The sequence below is a fragment of the Argopecten irradians genome, chromosome 14, assembly GCF_041381155.1.
Source record: "Argopecten irradians isolate NY chromosome 14, Ai_NY, whole genome shotgun sequence".
Lineage (NCBI taxonomy): Eukaryota > Metazoa > Mollusca > Bivalvia > Pectinida > Pectinidae > Argopecten > Argopecten irradians.
In genome coordinates, this window is record NC_091147.1 from 37,087,506 (window position 1) to 37,104,965 (window position 17,460).

General features: G+C 34.0%; 2 protein-coding genes across 2 annotated transcripts in view; both read right to left on the minus strand.

Annotated features, from left to right (window-relative positions):
- Nucleotides 1–1,151: 1,151 nt before the first annotated feature.
- Nucleotides 1,152–6,797, minus strand: LOC138307185 (uncharacterized). Its single transcript, XM_069247818.1, has 4 exons — nucleotides 6,737–6,797; nucleotides 4,602–5,818; nucleotides 3,519–3,600; nucleotides 1,152–2,836 (listed from the first exon to the last, which is right to left on the minus strand). Exons 1-4 carry the CDS (start codon nucleotides 6,795–6,797, stop codon nucleotides 2,520–2,522), a joined length of 1,677 nt encoding a protein of 558 aa, XP_069103919.1. The 3' UTR covers nucleotides 1,152–2,519.
- A 628-nt stretch (nucleotides 6,798–7,425) lies between these two features.
- LOC138307459 (cadherin EGF LAG seven-pass G-type receptor 2-like) overlaps nucleotides 7,426–17,460 on the minus strand; it is a 35,032-nt gene continuing 24,997 nt past the window's right edge. The window contains exons 15-18 of the mRNA XM_069248218.1: nucleotides 13,785–13,943; nucleotides 12,137–12,374; nucleotides 11,423–11,463; nucleotides 7,426–10,906 (exon numbers count right to left, since the gene is read on the minus strand). Of these exons, the coding sequence (XP_069104319.1) occupies nucleotides 10,848–10,906; nucleotides 11,423–11,463; nucleotides 12,137–12,374; nucleotides 13,785–13,943 (497 nt within the window). The 3' untranslated portion in view covers nucleotides 7,426–10,847. The remainder of the gene's footprint in view (nucleotides 10,907–11,422; nucleotides 11,464–12,136; nucleotides 12,375–13,784; nucleotides 13,944–17,460) is intronic.

Genomic DNA, 17,460 nt, shown 5'->3' on the forward strand with positions numbered 1-17,460 from the left:
ATGATTCAAATAATCGCCTGAGATAGAAAAAGCAGTATATTTACTACATTCTTATTGAATAATTAAGCTTTATGTTATTTACATTGTAATATCGGCTACACTGATCCATTGTTGAAATTACCTCAATATATAAAAGAGCAAGCTTCATATATTGACAATAAAATAACTACGTATACAGTGGACAGCCTGAGTGGAAGGCATCACCAATGGATTCTTCATTTGAAGCCTATATTGATTTAGATAAAAAAAACTTAGGTGCATTGCATGTTTCGTATATCAAATCAGATCTACTTACATTTTTGTGATATTTTTATTTATTTTTCATTACTTCAAGGTTGAACATTCTACTGATGTACAATAAACATACAATAATTTAGTTAAAAAAACAACATAAGATGCATTGCATGTTTTGCATATCGAATGAGATCTACTAACAATTTATTCATATCTATCTATTTCTTTTTTATCAGTTCAAGGTTGAACAGTCTACTGATGTACAATCAACATGCAATGATTTTGATAAAAAAACCATAAGATGCATTGCATGTTTTGCATATCGAATCAGATCTACTAACATTTTATTCATATCTATCTATTTCTTTTTTATCAGTTCAAGGTTGAACAGTCTACTGATGTACAATCAACATGCAATGATTTTGATAAAAAAAAACCATAAGATGCATTGCATGTTTTGCATATCGAATCAGATCTACTAACATTTTATTCATATCTATCTATTTCCTTTTTATCAGTTCAAGGTTAAACAGTCTACTGATGTACAATCAACATGCAATGATTTTGACAAAAAAAACCATAAGATGCATTGCATGTTTTGCATATCGAATCAGATCTACTAACATTTTATTCATATCTATCTATTTCCTTTTTATCAGTTCAAGGTTGAACAGTCTACTGATGTACAATCAACATGCAATGATTTTGATAAAAAAAACCATCAGATGCATTGCATGTTTTGCATATCGAATCAGATCTACTAACATTTTATTCATATCTATCTATTTCCTTTTTATCAGTTCAAGGTTAAACAGTCTACTGATGTACAATCAACATGCAATGATTTTGACAAAAAAACCATAAGATGCATTGCATGTTTTGCATATGGAATCAGATCTACTAACATTTTTTTCATTTCTATTTATTTCTTTTTTAATTAGTTCAAGGTTGAACATTCTACCGATGTCAATCAACATACAATGATAAAGGTTTATACATATTGATTAGCCAATAAATGGCATTTAAAAATATTTACAGTCTTCACTGACACTCAATGTCCGTGGTTTTGGAAAAAAACCACTATGATAAATATAAACTTTATTTATTTTACATTGATTACGAAACAAGTTATACAACTTATGCAAATCACTCTTGATGGCCCGGATGTAAGCGCGCGAGGGATCTTAGTGTGGGAGGAAACCGGAGTGCCCGGAGAAAACCCACGTGATCGGGAAGGTGACCCCTAACCTTTTCACGTCCGTGCCGGGGATCGAACCCCGGCCGGCTAGGTTAAAGGCGAGTGGCTAAACCAACTATGATATATGTACAGCATGGCGAGGGATTTTGTTGTAAATGAACAACCATCACTTTAGCAGATGGTGGAATTAATATTGCCAGTACCGGATATCATGATTATATCTGCAATTGGAAAACCATCCTTAAAAGACGAGGAGTTCCGCTTGAATCAACAGTTAATTATTCCGAATTTGCATATTACAGAGTTATCTGCACTTGCGGGTAGGTATTGATTGTGACGTCATATGTGTTTGGGAACGTTACGTCATACGTTTCGGAGAAAACGACGTGAATTGCGCTCACGAAATAATGACGTAACAATCGATACCTACCCGCTAGGGAGCTAACTCTGTAATATGCAAAGACGGAATAGGAAGTTGACAATCCCAACATGTAGCAGGAAAATACGAGTGTCACAAAGACAGTTTCTGATAAATAAAAAGATCACCACTCTCACGGAAACTATCAAATTAAAAACATTCATTGTTTTATATTATGAGACGATAATGATAAATGAGTCAGTGTAAATATCGTACACCATGCTTTGCAATGCGTTTCGTCAATCCATAATTATATATAAAGGCAGAACGTCTTCATGTGAATTCAAGTTAAATTTCAAATTTATCATCCTGGTGAAAGTTTTCATGTCGATTATGGATGGAAACGGTAAATTATTTTAGTAGTCAAATCAGGGTAAAAATGACTTAAACCAGACCTTAATCTGAAAAGAAGTTGATTTAAAATCCAAACGTTACATTTTGTGAATTATATTATTTATTCTTACGTCTTTGTGTCATCTTGTTTGGCTCTTAGCGGTTCAGACTAATAACATAGATAAACTTAACTAATCGTTTAGCGTTCTTCATTCACTAGAATATACTATCACATTTTGCATTTTATGAAATTGACTTTTTAGTTCTATTTCAGACCTTTTACGGGTGTTAATCAGTCAATACTGATATTATCAATGTTCATTGTGTGGGCGTTCTTCACTCATTTGAAAAGGCTCTTCCAATAAATCTGAACATCTGCAAAATGTTTCCAATATCAGCGATGAGCAGACAAGCCCCAAGCGTCCCAAGGACAATGGCAGCGGTATAACCTATGAACTTTGACGATATGCGTTGGTCCTCCGCAGACGACAATGTTCGCAGATACTTGCTGGTGGTGTTTGGATTGACAGTCAATTCCTTTTTCAGCGATTTTGTATAATTTGCGATCTCTTCCATGCTGTAGTTTTTGAAACTGCAACATTTACATTGTTCGGGTGCTTTCTGTAAGTTCTGATCTGTGTTGGAGATGACATCTGAAAGAAATATTACTCAATTTCAGTTAGAGAACCGGTGCTAAGATACAGTTACATCAATTTGACCTTTTGACGTAGTGAACTGTTGTACGAAACTGCACTGAAAAGCTCTCCAGGATTTTATCACATGGGATAAGCTTAATTTTGTCAGACAGCAGTAATTTACCGAAAGTTTTTAATCGTGGAAGAGTTACATTAACATACCACTATGATTTGACATCATTATTTCGTTAATTTTGTTTTATCACAATCGTATTAATATATCAAACGAAAATTAAATCGATATGAGTGATGCTTTAAACACATACAAATGTACTGCAAAGTATCAGAAATGGTTCATTAGAGATAAAAAAAAATGTTGTTCATATGATAACCGAAAGAAATGTTTTTTGAAAGATCGTGACTTTTGTTATTAAATTGAAATGAAAAGAAGAGTAACTTTTAACATCGGGCTTTTGCTTTTCACCCTATAACAGATATCTATATTAGTTCTGAAATCTTTAATTCATTTTGAAAAACACCTATATTCAACTGGAATCACAAATGTAAAAAGACTATGTTAAATAATTTTAACTAAATAACTTCTTTATACATGTGGATATTTCAGCTACGACTTACAAACATGGCGACCTGAAAGGATACTTAAAAGAAAATCCAATAATGTAACTTTGAGATTACTTACCTTGGTAGAATTCAGGTGCAAGAGTAGTCGTTTTGTTATCTAGAGATAAAGCTTTCTCCATCTGGCCATTGTATGCACTTGACTGATTCGACATCGACAAGAAAAATCAAACATTGTAAGAGTAAATGTATTATATATATCATCCTCGATGCAACAGCGATTGCAATCACTTTCATTATATCCACCTCTGTCAGGACAAACCTGAAGATTCTGCGTGCGACACCAAATGGCACAGGTAGTTTGGTCCTTTGACGTGCATCTAAAGAATCGAACAACGGCACACTTTTTGATCAGAGTGTTTCTACTGAAAAGCCTTCATTTTTGCTATTACAATATCGATTTGTGGATATTGCGACTGTGATAGTAGCCCTGAAGATCGAGAAGTGGATATTGCGACGGTGATAGTAGCCCTGAAGTATCGAGAATGAACATATGTTTATCTCAGTTAATACTTATTTCAACAAAATTTTAGGTTGAAGTTGATAAAAGAGTGATCTTGTAATCAATTTCATATAAGGTTGTTATACAAATGCTTTTGAAAATGATTAGATTTTTCAGGATATAATCTAGTATGTCTAAATTGTTAACGTATAAAAAATATGAAAAATAGAGTGATATCCCCATATCCAGAAATAGAAATAAATGTTGTACAGAGACGTTGTTCCCTTCCCTTAAAATAACTGTATGGGAACCTTAAAGATGCAATGCGCTTGACGAATGGCGCTTTCTTTATCAAACACAGGAACAGACGAATTAGAAGTTTTCTTTAGATGCAAAAGTTATTTACACCGTTACACCACCATTGAAAAGTTTCAGCTTCTTATTTTACGTCAAGATAAAAGCATTCAAAATAATAAATTGCCTCCCAAAAAAGTCCAAAGCGCCTTGCTCTGTAGGGAATGAAGAACTGATTGCGCATCCACCAAAAGCAAAGTTATTTTATATTGTTGTTTGTTTTAATAAGACATAAATTCACATGAGTAAACAACAACAAATGATGAGTATCGCCTATGATCTTTCGGCGGTGGAGCATCTTTAGGTAAATACATCTAATTAGATTTCTTAAAATAAAATGTTACTTACTGCGGAAGTATGGTACAAAAGGGGATATGCCGTTGAGTCATCTGTTGCCGTTTGTCCGTGCACGAAACCGGAAGCTATGAAAGAGTCGTTTCCGGAACCGGAAGTGATAGTGTATACCGTGTTTCCAGTCAGATTCTCAAGATGTGTGATACAGTAACCAAGGAAACTAGGGCATTCAATAAATTTGGGCGAGATACTGGCAGGTTCCATTTTCAAACTAGTGTTGGAGATTATTACTATCTCTGCATTGGTTAGCAGGCGTGATACATACGTCATCAGACTGCCTGTGACGTCATCTAAAGGAGACATAATAGTCATGGAACCGAGAGCGGTATCATTGTTGATCATCATTGTAACCAGAATAGGTTCGGTTGAAGTCAGTAAACAGATCTCTTGCTCGAAATTTAAAGTTTCAAATGAGCCTGTCTCCGCTAACGCAAAGGCTCTAGCTTCACCTTTGCAGGTGTAAGTGACAATTGTTAGAGGTAAACTTGACGTCACTTTACAGTGGTATGTGAAATTTCGAGGAGGAGCGGTAACATAGGTTTTACCCCACAGGTGTAGAGGTGGAAGTTGCTCTACAACGTGGTACATATTGGGGTAAGTTCCACTGAGTCTATTACCGCTAAATACACTGACTGTCTGAGATGAGTTTATCCGAGTTCCGGTCAAATCACCAGTGGAGTATATCTGCATTGTGCTATATTCATCCAGAGTTTCCATTATAATGCTGCCGTTTACATATACTGTGTCGTTGTAAGTAACATTATAATTGGTAAGTAAACTAACTTCGACTGTTGTATTTGACCATACGCCGACAATTAGAATCACGCCATTGTCTTTCCCAGTAACGACATAGTAGATGTTGCCTTGGACACGAACCGGAAGTGAAAGATAACCTCCTAGATCATGCTGTGAAATGTGGGAACTTGAGGCGTACACGAGCAACTCACCGTCGGAAGTGATTTTGATGCCTTTACGACTTAAACCAGAACCAATCACCTCGACGGCGGCATCGAACCTCTGAATAAATATTTCCTTGCTGTTCAAAGTAAACGTACTCACTAAATTGGTGTAATTTATGATATTACCAGTAACAATGGTATCATTGGGATTTAGAAGCGTAACCTCGAAAGTGACAGCGTTGTTACTTTTTCTATTTTTGATACATCCAAGCATATGGACTTCTAGTAGACTTTCCGCGACGATTCCTTTGACTGTAAAGGAAATAAAACGTATAGGACTAGGTTTATTTTTCGTAAAATTGAAAAAAATTATTTGTAGTCACATTTCTATTCTATTGTAGATACAATTGTAAAATGTAAACACCCGAGTTGAAAACGGCCTATACTTAATTTCCTACACTCGTGTTTCACTCGTAACTCTGAGAGTGGATGAGAACAATACCACCATATGCGCACTGTAGTACTTCTCCAAAAACACATGACACAAGCGAAGACCATAAGTTTATAAACAAAAACATAATATATTATGTATAGATTTTTCAATGTTTAATAAACTGAAAAACAAATTTTGTTTACAGTGTAAGCTAAACTTTACATCCTACTGCACCAGGAGTGCACTACATGTAAACTACAGGTAAACTAATAAGTGCATTACGTGCAGTCAGGTGTGACCACTAAAAGCCCTATACAGGTAATGGGCAGTACCAATGGATGCCTTTATTAGCTACCTGTACCTGTATTTTTTATCTAACGGTACATATTTGTATCATTATTACTTGTCTCGCCGATAGTCTTAGTCTATCTAATTTGTCTTGTAATTTTTAAAAAATTTGACACGCTATTTTTTCTTCATGAATCAATTGAAAACAATAAGGTTTGATGAATCTAGCTATAGAAAACATTCAAATTGCTTCAGGTGCCTTATAAGTGTTACAACACATAAATAATGTATGGTAAAATTGTTGTTTTATGCATGATTAGATGGAAACATACCTGCAGAAATCACTTTACAATTACAAATAACACTGTAAAAATCTGAAATAACATTGTAGAAAGTACTGTAATTCTCAAAATAATTTTTTTTTTGTTATGAATGACATATTAAAAGCCCCTTTTGAATTGTTGAATATGAAAAACGCGGCACATGTAACTTTAATGTTAAAATATTACCTGCAATGGCTATCCAGATACTGACGACGGTCATGAAACTAAGACGCCCCAGTGAAAACATGTCTGCCTCTGAGTCAGTGACTGTGCAATTACATCTGGGTATGTTTTGAAGGAATGGTATGAACGCAATTGATAATCTTGTCACGTGATCGGATTATTTGCATTGATTAACCATAATAAATATATGCAAAGCTATACACAACGTGATAGAAGCATGTAAAATATAAGAACATTGCTTTCATTCTAACACTAAATATCCTTTCTCTTGTTGACTTATTGTTATGGAAATGTTTATATAATAATAAAGCAGTATAAACTGATATTCAAATTAGATTGATTTCTTGAAGTGCAGGCCGCATTGTACTATTGATATCAAATGTATATGGCCAAGCCTAAATGGAATTTTATTTTGTACCCGCATTATGAAATGAGACATAATACCATTTACTGTAAAAGTAGTCCCAAAGTCAACATGAAGTTGATATTCAGGTTTACAAGGATTATCTATTATCGGTAGTCATTGTTTGGTTGGATTAACTAGAATATATGTTTTTTATGTTATTTAAGGATTAACTTGAATAGATTTTTTATGTTATGGAGATATAACACAAAAATCTGAGTGTACTCTAAATAAAAAGCGAAGCGGTTTATGATGAGAGTACACTCAGATTTTTGTGTTATATCTCCATAACATAAAAAATCTATTCAAATTAATCCTTATAATTTAATTTACTAAAGATAATTTCTTCAACATTTAAAATTCATTTTGGGACTCTTTTGTCTATGAAATCAGTACGCCGTCATCTCAGCCAATCAGAAGCAACGTTATAAACGGCGACGCCATTTTTTCCTTTAAGGGCTGATAAAGTAAATTTTTAAGCCAATGAAAATGCTCGTAACAAGCAAAATTGAATTATAGATATACAAAAGACAAAAAATAGAGTGTATTCTGTAGACAGTTTGTTATGAATTTTTTTCTCAGATTATTGTGTTACACATCTATAACATTGAAATGTATTAAAATTAGTCCTTAAAATCTTTCACCATAACCTATTCAAGAAGAAAAATACTCAATACATAATTTATAAAATAAAATATAAGTATTTATTTTAAACACCAGTTACAAGTCTCGTAATTACATGAAAGCATTTCCTGCCTTATATGAAAAATCAACAGACAGGTCGCGAAAATTTGCATCCGCTTGTTATCAAGATTTTACAGTATATACTATAAACGTACCTATTTAAGCGGTAGTTTTCTTCTAGTACATCGCTTAATATTGTAAAACAATGTTTTCGGTACTGAACCACCGAATTGCCTAATTTAGAAATTTAAATAAGTTTATTTATATATTTTGATGGTGTGTGTGTGTGTGTGTATATGTAGGTATATATGTATGTATGTATGTATGTATGTATGTATGTATGTATTTATGTATGTATGTATATATGTATGTATGTATGTATGTATGTATGTAAGGGTGTATGTATATGTTTTTTTATGTTCGTGTTTGAATGAAGAGAAATATTGAGAAAACAAAAGTAAGTTAATAAAAAATTATTGAGAATGATAACCAACTTACTCATAAAAGTGAATATTCTCTTACCTGAGTGAAAAAGAGAAAAAAAAATATTAAACCATAATCTACGGCTTAAATTTATCGTCGTTAACAGAGGTACATAATGCACACATACCCATATCACTTTATTTCATATTAAACAAAACAAAAACACAAGAGGGGTTTTCATAACGATTTCAATTTCAATATCAGTTCCTAGAAATCACGGACAAACGACGACAAACATTAAGTAGAATAAACATTGGATCTTCGTTAACAATACTGGCTAGACTGATATCAATTGTGAAACTGGAATTCAAAGTACCACACCAACAAAAACAAATAACAACAAAAACTGGTGCATTTCATTTTCGAAGTAAACATGTAGTACATAAGCATTTCCTACACTATAAAGTATTTATTTCAAACCTCAAAGTAATTTCATTGTCAATTTTAAAGCCATACATGCGAAAAATTAAGCACCCGTGAAAAATACTAATAAACCGAATGGTATTTCAAAGGCAAACAAAGTTTTTGATTTGATAACATAAAAAATATCGTCCTTATATTATTCTTCAGCTTCAGCTGTACTATACAACATCAGCATCAACATCAATGACTTATGGATAAGATAGGCAGCAAGAAATAAAGAAAAAAAATAAAATGTGTAAAAGTCTAAAATCTATATAAATAGCTGTATTGGAAAAAAAGAGTACATTTTTTTCGATGTCATTTGTGAGTTATCAGTCTTTTTCATAAACTTATTGCCTCATAAGGATTTAATCTTATTTTCATTCAACAACAATTTAAAAAAAATATATAATATTTCGCTTGTCATGAATTTAATGATATCAGCAGATAAAAGACAAAGGTTATCAAGGTTTGGTATAAAGAAGTTATATCCCTTTGATAATGGTGAATCCTTTGTAAGTGCCTTACGCTCCACAAATAACAAATTGACCGATCGCCGTAATTCAATATATGACCACACCTCGTGCTCGCACATGCGCATGCACCTATTAAATGTGCGAGTAAACATCGTAACATACACAAAACAAAATACAAAGTCACGTGCAGTACTTTGGTGTTTTGATTGACAGCTAGCAATACGACAATAGGATACTGCAGGCCACACAGTTAAACATTTAAAAATACCATTAAGAGGAATCGTCCTTAGACAATCATATTCATTACACAAACTATAAGTTAAGCATAATACTAAGCATTTTTGTTTTCTTGTGTTTAATTCTAACTTATATACGGATATATACACGTATATACATTTCATATTTTACTAAATGTAGGTAACTAATACTTAAATTACATTATTCATTAAATAACATAATACTTACATTGATAACATCAAATAAGTTGATTCATCATTATCTTTAACAACAGGAATATCATTTAATCAGCATTTATAAAGCCGTAGTGGGCTTTGAGGTTTGTGTGTGCCACATTACCTAACTCTAACCATCTTTGTATTGTATTCTTTTTTTCCCTTCTGATCTGATTTCGCTATAGTTACTATAAACTTTATGACTTAACTGACGGTTACTATAATCAAGCGCTGTAAGTACAAGATATTATTACGCCAACTTACTTTGCGTTTAATTAAAGTACAACAAATTTTGTTGCGCCAAAATCTGAATACGCCAAAAACGAACTTTAATTCCTTGCAGTATTAAAAAAAAAACAGAAAATTCTCAGAAAAGTAATATAACAATTTTAAGTAAAAATAATTTAAAATCTCTATTATGTGCAACCTTAATTACAACAAAAATCGACCTAATCAGTGGAATGTTTCTATAGTTAGAAAATCTCTCACAAAATAAATCAAGAATCTGATCATAAAAAATGGAATGGATCCAAAAAGTTTTACCTAGTATATTTTTCGGCCAAATAGACCTCGTCCTATATTCAGAAAACATTTCTCAAAATAATTCTAGCATCTGTTTATTAAATAATAGGATGGATAAAGATACATTTTATCTCATATTTATTACGACCAAATAGGCCTCGTCGTACACAGTTATGAGCGACATAAAACATACATAAATGTAAATGCAAAGATCTTAATGGTAAGCAGGTCAACTCTGATATGGACATGAGTGCATGTGCACGTAACAGTCTATTTCAGTGCAAAAGTCAATCAAAGCATCAGTACTGTTAAACAGCCTTTTTCCATGGCAAACTAATTTTCACAACGACTAGTTTCACATTTCCATGTCTTGTGTTTTTAGCTTCCCATTACGGTTTGCAATACTTCGCCTATTCCCAGTAAGGTTTTTTTGTCATCTGCACACTTCATTGTACGCATAATCTAATTGCACGTGCATTTGGTATGACTCCTGTTCCGTGTCAGTGAACGTTACCGCAAATCCTGGAGTACTAATTTCAATGTGTCTATTTATAATCCATAAAGTTATCGTTGTACATCACGCTGCTCTGCTATTTGTCTTCCCATTAAAACTATTCTTTGATTTTATACTTTTTATACTTTAATTTCCAAGAATATGGCACATCATTGCTATCATCTGGATTTTCCACCAATCACAACTTGGTAGTGATTTGGTTAGGTGAAACAAATCTGACGCCTTTCTGACCGGAAGCTGTAAACATAAGGACCACTATGCATTATTATCATGGCTGACCTCGCTAATGATTATGGTATTATATAAATACTGATATGTACTGTTAATCAAATATCTTTCGCGTGCGATTTAATTTAGCGAATTTCGCGATCCAAGTAAATTCGCGAAAGCTTCTCTGCGCGAATAGATATCTACATTATTTATATTGATTGGAATTTTATTTGTTTAATAAAAAAAATACGCGTAAAATAACCTTCATGAACTTCTTTTGAAATGGAAATCGCGAAAGTTTTTTTTACAGAATATGGAGCGTCCGGAAAATCTAGTAATATATAATTTGTCTGATTTTTTTACTACAATTCAAATATTAACAATTTTTATATATAAGCAGAACACTGCATAACTGTTCTGAATTTAATTGGTTTATATATTTGGCTTTTGAAAATCACCAGCAAATAAAATATGGAAGAAAAACATCTGATAGAAACATTCAGTAAACCTAATATCTTATCGACATTTTTTCACTTTTCTTACCTAAATTGTAACTTTTATTTCTGTGCTTTACTTTGACGATTCTGAAAAGAAAACCCGTTAATTGTAAAAAAATTATAATTTTGCCTAAGGTGAAAGATTCCGTCAGTATACAATTGTTGAACAATTAATTGATACAGATTGAGGTAGGAGATTTACACTAAAATTTCCCTGAATAAGCCGCTATCGTTCATATTAAATCTTATGAACCTGCATTAACATGCCGCAATCGTTTTATATTTTAAATGTTATAACACGCAGAAAATATTCAATCGATCTACGCAATCGTTTTACTTTTTAATGTTAAAACAAGCAGAAAATATCTTGTTAATCTGCCGTTGTCGTTATAAATATATCGGTTTATTTTTTTTTCTAATGTACATAAAAAACATTTCTGTTTCATAAATGATAAGGTAATACTCAGCTCAGCGATATGTTTAATAATGAAATAATAAGTGTTGGTATGAAATAATTCAAAATCCCAAGTAAAACCTGATTTTTAAAAAAAAACTACACTACACTGTCTTTGCAAATTAGAGTTGCATCCCTTGTGGACAGGTGTCCATTGTGACTTCATTATTTTTAAGACCAAATTATTTACCTCGTTTACTTTTTAAGATGTGGTAATACAAATAGCATATGCATATATAGAATATCTTAGTTGTAGAAAAAGAAAATTATCGCGAATATTTTAACATTTTAACATTGTATCCTTACCGCTTTTTCTTTTCCCTGCGGCATGCAGATTTGAAATCTTCACATGTGAGATCCCTAAGGAATCTCCGCGTGTACATCAAGTACGCGAAGGTGGCAGCCATCCCAATAGCAGTGAGCCAGAAGAAGACGAACCAGGGGATGTTTGGGGGGTACTCAAAGAACGTGATGTATCTCTCCGTAGTGGTTGTTGTTGGTATAGTAGTTGTTGTGTAAACAACGACAGCAACATTTGCTGTACCTGTAAATAAATTCATAAATGAAGGATAGAAGAAGGATAACTATTGCCATTATTATTTAGTTATTTTTGGAACGAAATGATATACATCAGAGGAATTAACTTAAAACATATAATAAAGCTAGAGTTGATGTATGTTCAGGTTTAAATGCCATATACGGTATATCCCCCAACAGCATTTCAGGAAAATATGACCATCACGTTTTAATTCATTCATTTATTCTGGATAAATAATTAAAGATAAATGATTACGATGCAATGAAATAAATGTTTGCAGTTCAACAAATAGAAAATGATGAGCGAGAACAAATGTATGTCACTATCGACTTGATGAAAATATTAGAAGAAAAAATATCAACATTAGGCCTAATATTTTTTGACAAGATCGAATCATAAACTGCGTCCCAAAAATCTTCCGTAGACTATGTCCTATATGGAATGAAATACTGATTTTGCATGCACCAAAAGCAAAATGAATTATCATATATTATTTGTTTTTGTATTTGTTAGAAAAGTACATTGTATACACACACGGGTAAACACCAATTATTGCTCAAATGTATCGTTTGTACTCTGTCAGCGGTGGAGCATCTTTAAGACATCTGATTTCATTTGATTGATATCTGGTTGCCGTAGTGACCATCTTTAAGATATACTTATTTAAGCATTTAACAAACACCGGAGATAAAAATATAATAAGTTGATAATAATATAAGACTCTTTCAAATCTGGATATGAAGGATAGGGATATTCTACCCGAAGGTCACAAAATGCAGTAAAACCCGCGAGTGTTTTGCAATATTTTGTGATCCCGAGGGTAGAATATCCCTATCTTTCACATCCACTTATGAAAGAGTATTTTTCTTTCATACCTCAACGTTTAATTGCAATTTTACAACTAAATATCCCGCCATTTTGAAATAAATTCGAAGAAATCCACGACTAGAAATCAATTTTCCATACATGAAAAATTACGTGATATTTTCAACCCAAATTCCGTTGTTTTTATCTTTTATAGTAAAACCAGTCATAGTTTTGAAAAATATCTTAAAATTTTACTGAGAAAAAAAGAGATTTTGTTGACGCCGTGACGTCATGAGGCTTGAATTTTTTATTGCGTTGGAAGCCATGCAATACAATACAACCTCAGGCGACATGAGTGTATTGCCCTAGACCAGCCAGTATTACACCCGTAGGTGTATTGCCCAAGACCAGCCAGTATTACACCCGTATGTGTATTGCCCTAGACCAGCCAGTATTACACCGTAGGTGTATTGCCCTAGACCAGACAGTATTACAACCGTAGGTGTATTGCCCTAGACCAGCCGGTATTACACCCGTAGGTATGAAAAAATACAGATTACGTAATACCTCCGACCACACATAAATGTTAGATTTATGATATGATAGTACTTGTAAGGCCACCGTAATCCGTAACTGTGGCAGTAAAAGGGAAGTAACCTCCGTCTCCATAGGTTGATAGTGGCCTATTGAGGAAGATATTGCCAGTGCCGCTTACTCCAAAGTCAGCGCCGTTTAATCCGGATGTGTCAAGGGAATAAGATATGGCACCTGGAATACATTCAAATAATATATCAAAGGGATAAGACATTGTACTTGAAATACATAAAATAATGTGTCAAAGGAGTAGGACGAGTAGGACATGTTACTTTGAATACCTAAGATTAAATGTGTCAAAGAAGTAGGACGAACAGGACATGGTACCTGGAATATCTAAGTCAAGAGTACTTGTATAATAAAATGTGTCAAAGGAGTAGGACATGGTACCTGGAATACCTAAGATAAAATGTGTCAAAGGAGTAGGACATGGTACCTGGAATACCTAAGATAAAATGTGTCAAAGGAGTAGGACATGGTACCTGGAATACATAAGATAAAATGTGTCAAAGGAGTAGGACATGGTACCTGGAATACCTAAGATAAAATGTGTCAAAGGAGTAGGACATGGTACCTGGAATACCTAAGATAAAATGTGTCAAAGGAGTAGGACATGGTACCTTGAATACCTAAGATAAAATGTGTCAAAGGAGTAGGACATGGTACCTGGAATACATAAGATAAAATGTGTCAAAGGAGTAGGACATGGCACCAGGAATACCTAAGATAAAATGTGTCAAAGGAGTAGGACATGGTACCTGGAATACCTAAGATAAAATGTGTCAAAGGAGTAGGACATGGTACCTGGAATACCTAAGATAAAATGTGTCAAAGGAGTAGGACATGGTACCTGGAATACCTAAGATAAAATGTGTCAAAGGAGTAGGACATGGCACCTGGAATACCTAAGATAAAATGTGTCAAAGGAGTAGGACATGGTACCTGGAATACCTAAGATAAAATGTGTCAAAGGAGTAGGACATGGTACCTGGAATACCTAAGATAAAATGTGTCAAAGGAGTAGGACATGGTACCTGGAATACCTAAGATAAAATGTGTCAAAAAGTAGTAGGACATGGCACCATGGAATACCTAAGATAAAATGTGTCAAAGGAGTAGGACATGGTACCTTGAATATATAAGATAAAATGTGTCAAAGGAGTAGGACATGGTACCTGGAATACATACTAAGATAAAATGTGTCAAAGGAGTAGGACATGGTACCTGGAATACCTAAGATAAAATGTGTCAAAGGAGTAGGACATGGTACCATGGAATACCTAAGATAAAATGTGTCAAAGGAGTAGGACATGGTACCTGGAATACCTAAGATAAAATGTGTCAAAGGAGTAGGACATGGTACCTTGAATACCTAAGATAAAATGTGTCAAAGGAGTAGGACATGGTACCTTGAATACCTAAGATAAAATGTGTCAAAGGAGTAGGACATGGTACCTGGAATACCTAAGATAAAATGTGTCAAAGGAGTATAAACAAGGTACCTTGAATACCTAAGATAAAATGTGTCAAAGGAGTAGGACATGGTACCTGGAATACCTAAGATAAAATGTGTCAAAGGAGTAGGACATGGTACCTTGAATACCTAAGATAAAATGTGTCAAAGGAGTAGGACATGGTACATGGAATACATAAGATAAAATGTGTCAAAGGAGTAGGACATGGTACCTTGAATATCTAAGATAAAATGTGTCAAAGGAGTAGGACATGGTACCTTGAATACCTAAGATAAAATGTGTCAAAGGAGTAGGACATGGTACCTGGAATACTAAGATATAAAAATGTGTCAAAGGAGTAGGACATGGTACATGGAATACCTAAGATAAAATGTGTCAAAGGAGTAGGACATGGTACCTGGAATACCTAAGATAAAATGTGTCAAAGGAGTAGGACATGGTACCTGGAATACCTAAGATAAAATGTGTCAAAGGAGTAGGACATGGTACCTGGAATACCTAAGATAAAATGTGTCAAAGGAGTAGGACATGGTACCTGGAATACCTAAGATAAAATGTGTCAAAGGAGTAGGACATGGTACCTGGAATACCTAAGATAAAATGTGTCAAAGGAGTAGGAGGACATGGTACCTGGAATACCTAAGATAAAATGTGTCAAAGGAGTAGGACATGGTACCTGGAATACCTAAGATAAAATGTGTCAAAGGAGTAGGACATGGTACCTGGAATACCTAAGATAAAATGTGTCAAAGGAGTAGGACATGGTACCTGGAATACCTAAGATAAAATGTGTCAAAGGAGTAGGACATGGTACCTGGAATACCTAAGATAAAATGTGTCAAAGGAGTAGGACATGGTACCTGGAATACCTAAGATAAAATGTGTCAAAGGAGTAGGACATGGTACCTGGAATACCTAAGATAAAATGTGTCAAAGGAGTAGGACATGGTACCTGGAATACCTAAGATAAAATGTGTCAAAGGAGTAGGACATGGTACCTTGAATACCTAAGATAAAATGTGTCAAAGGAGTAGGACATGGTACCTGGAATACCTAAGATAAAATGTGTCAAAGGAGTAGGACATGGTACATGGAATACCTAAGATAAAATGTGTCAAAGGAGTAGGACATGGTACCTGGAATATATAAGATAAAATGTGTCAAAGGAGTAGGACATGGTACCTGGAATACCTAAGATAAAATGTGTCAAAGGAGTAGGACATGGTACCTGGAATACCTAAGATATAAAATGTGTCAAAGGAGTAGGACATGGTACATGGAATACCTAAGATAAAATGTGTCAAAGGAGTAGGACATGGTACTGGAATACCTAAGATAAAATGTGTCAAAGGAGTAGGACATGGTACTGGAATACCTAAGATAAAATGTGTCAAAGGAGTAGGACATGGTACCTGGAATACCTAGATAAAGATAAAATGTGTCAAAGTAATAATGTCAAAGGAGTAGGACATGGTACATGGAATACCTAAGATAAAATGTGTCAAAGGAGTAGGACATGGTACCTGGAATACATAAGATAAAATGTGTCAAAGGAGTAGGACATGGTACCTGGAATACCTAAGATAAAATGTGTCAAAGGAGTAGGACATGGTACCTGGAATACCTAAGATAAAATGTGTCAAAGGAGTAGGACATGGTACCTGGAATACCTAAGATAAAATGTGTCAAAGGAGTAGGACATGGTACCTGGAATACCTAAGATAAAATGTGTCAAAGGAGTAGGACATGGTACCTGGAATACCTAAGATAAAATGTGTCAAAGGAGTAGGACATGGTACATGGAATACCTAAGATAAAATGTGTCAAAGGAGTAGGACATGGTACATGGAATACCTAAGATAAAATGTGTCAAAGGAGTAGGACATGGTACATGGAATACCTAAGATAAAATGTGTCAAAGGAGTAGGACATGGTACATGGAATACCTAAGATAAAATGTGTCAAAGGAGTAGGACATGGTACCTGGAATACCTAAGATAAAATGTGTCAAAGGAGTAGGACATGGTACCTGGAATACCTAAGATAAAATGTGTCAAAGGAGTAGGACATGGTACCTGGAATACCTAAGATAAAATGTGTCAAAGGAGTAGGACATGGTACCTGGAATACCTAAGATATAAAATGTGTCAAAGGAGTATGGACATGGTACCTTGAATACCTAAGATAAAATGTGTCAAAGGAGTAGGACATGGTAC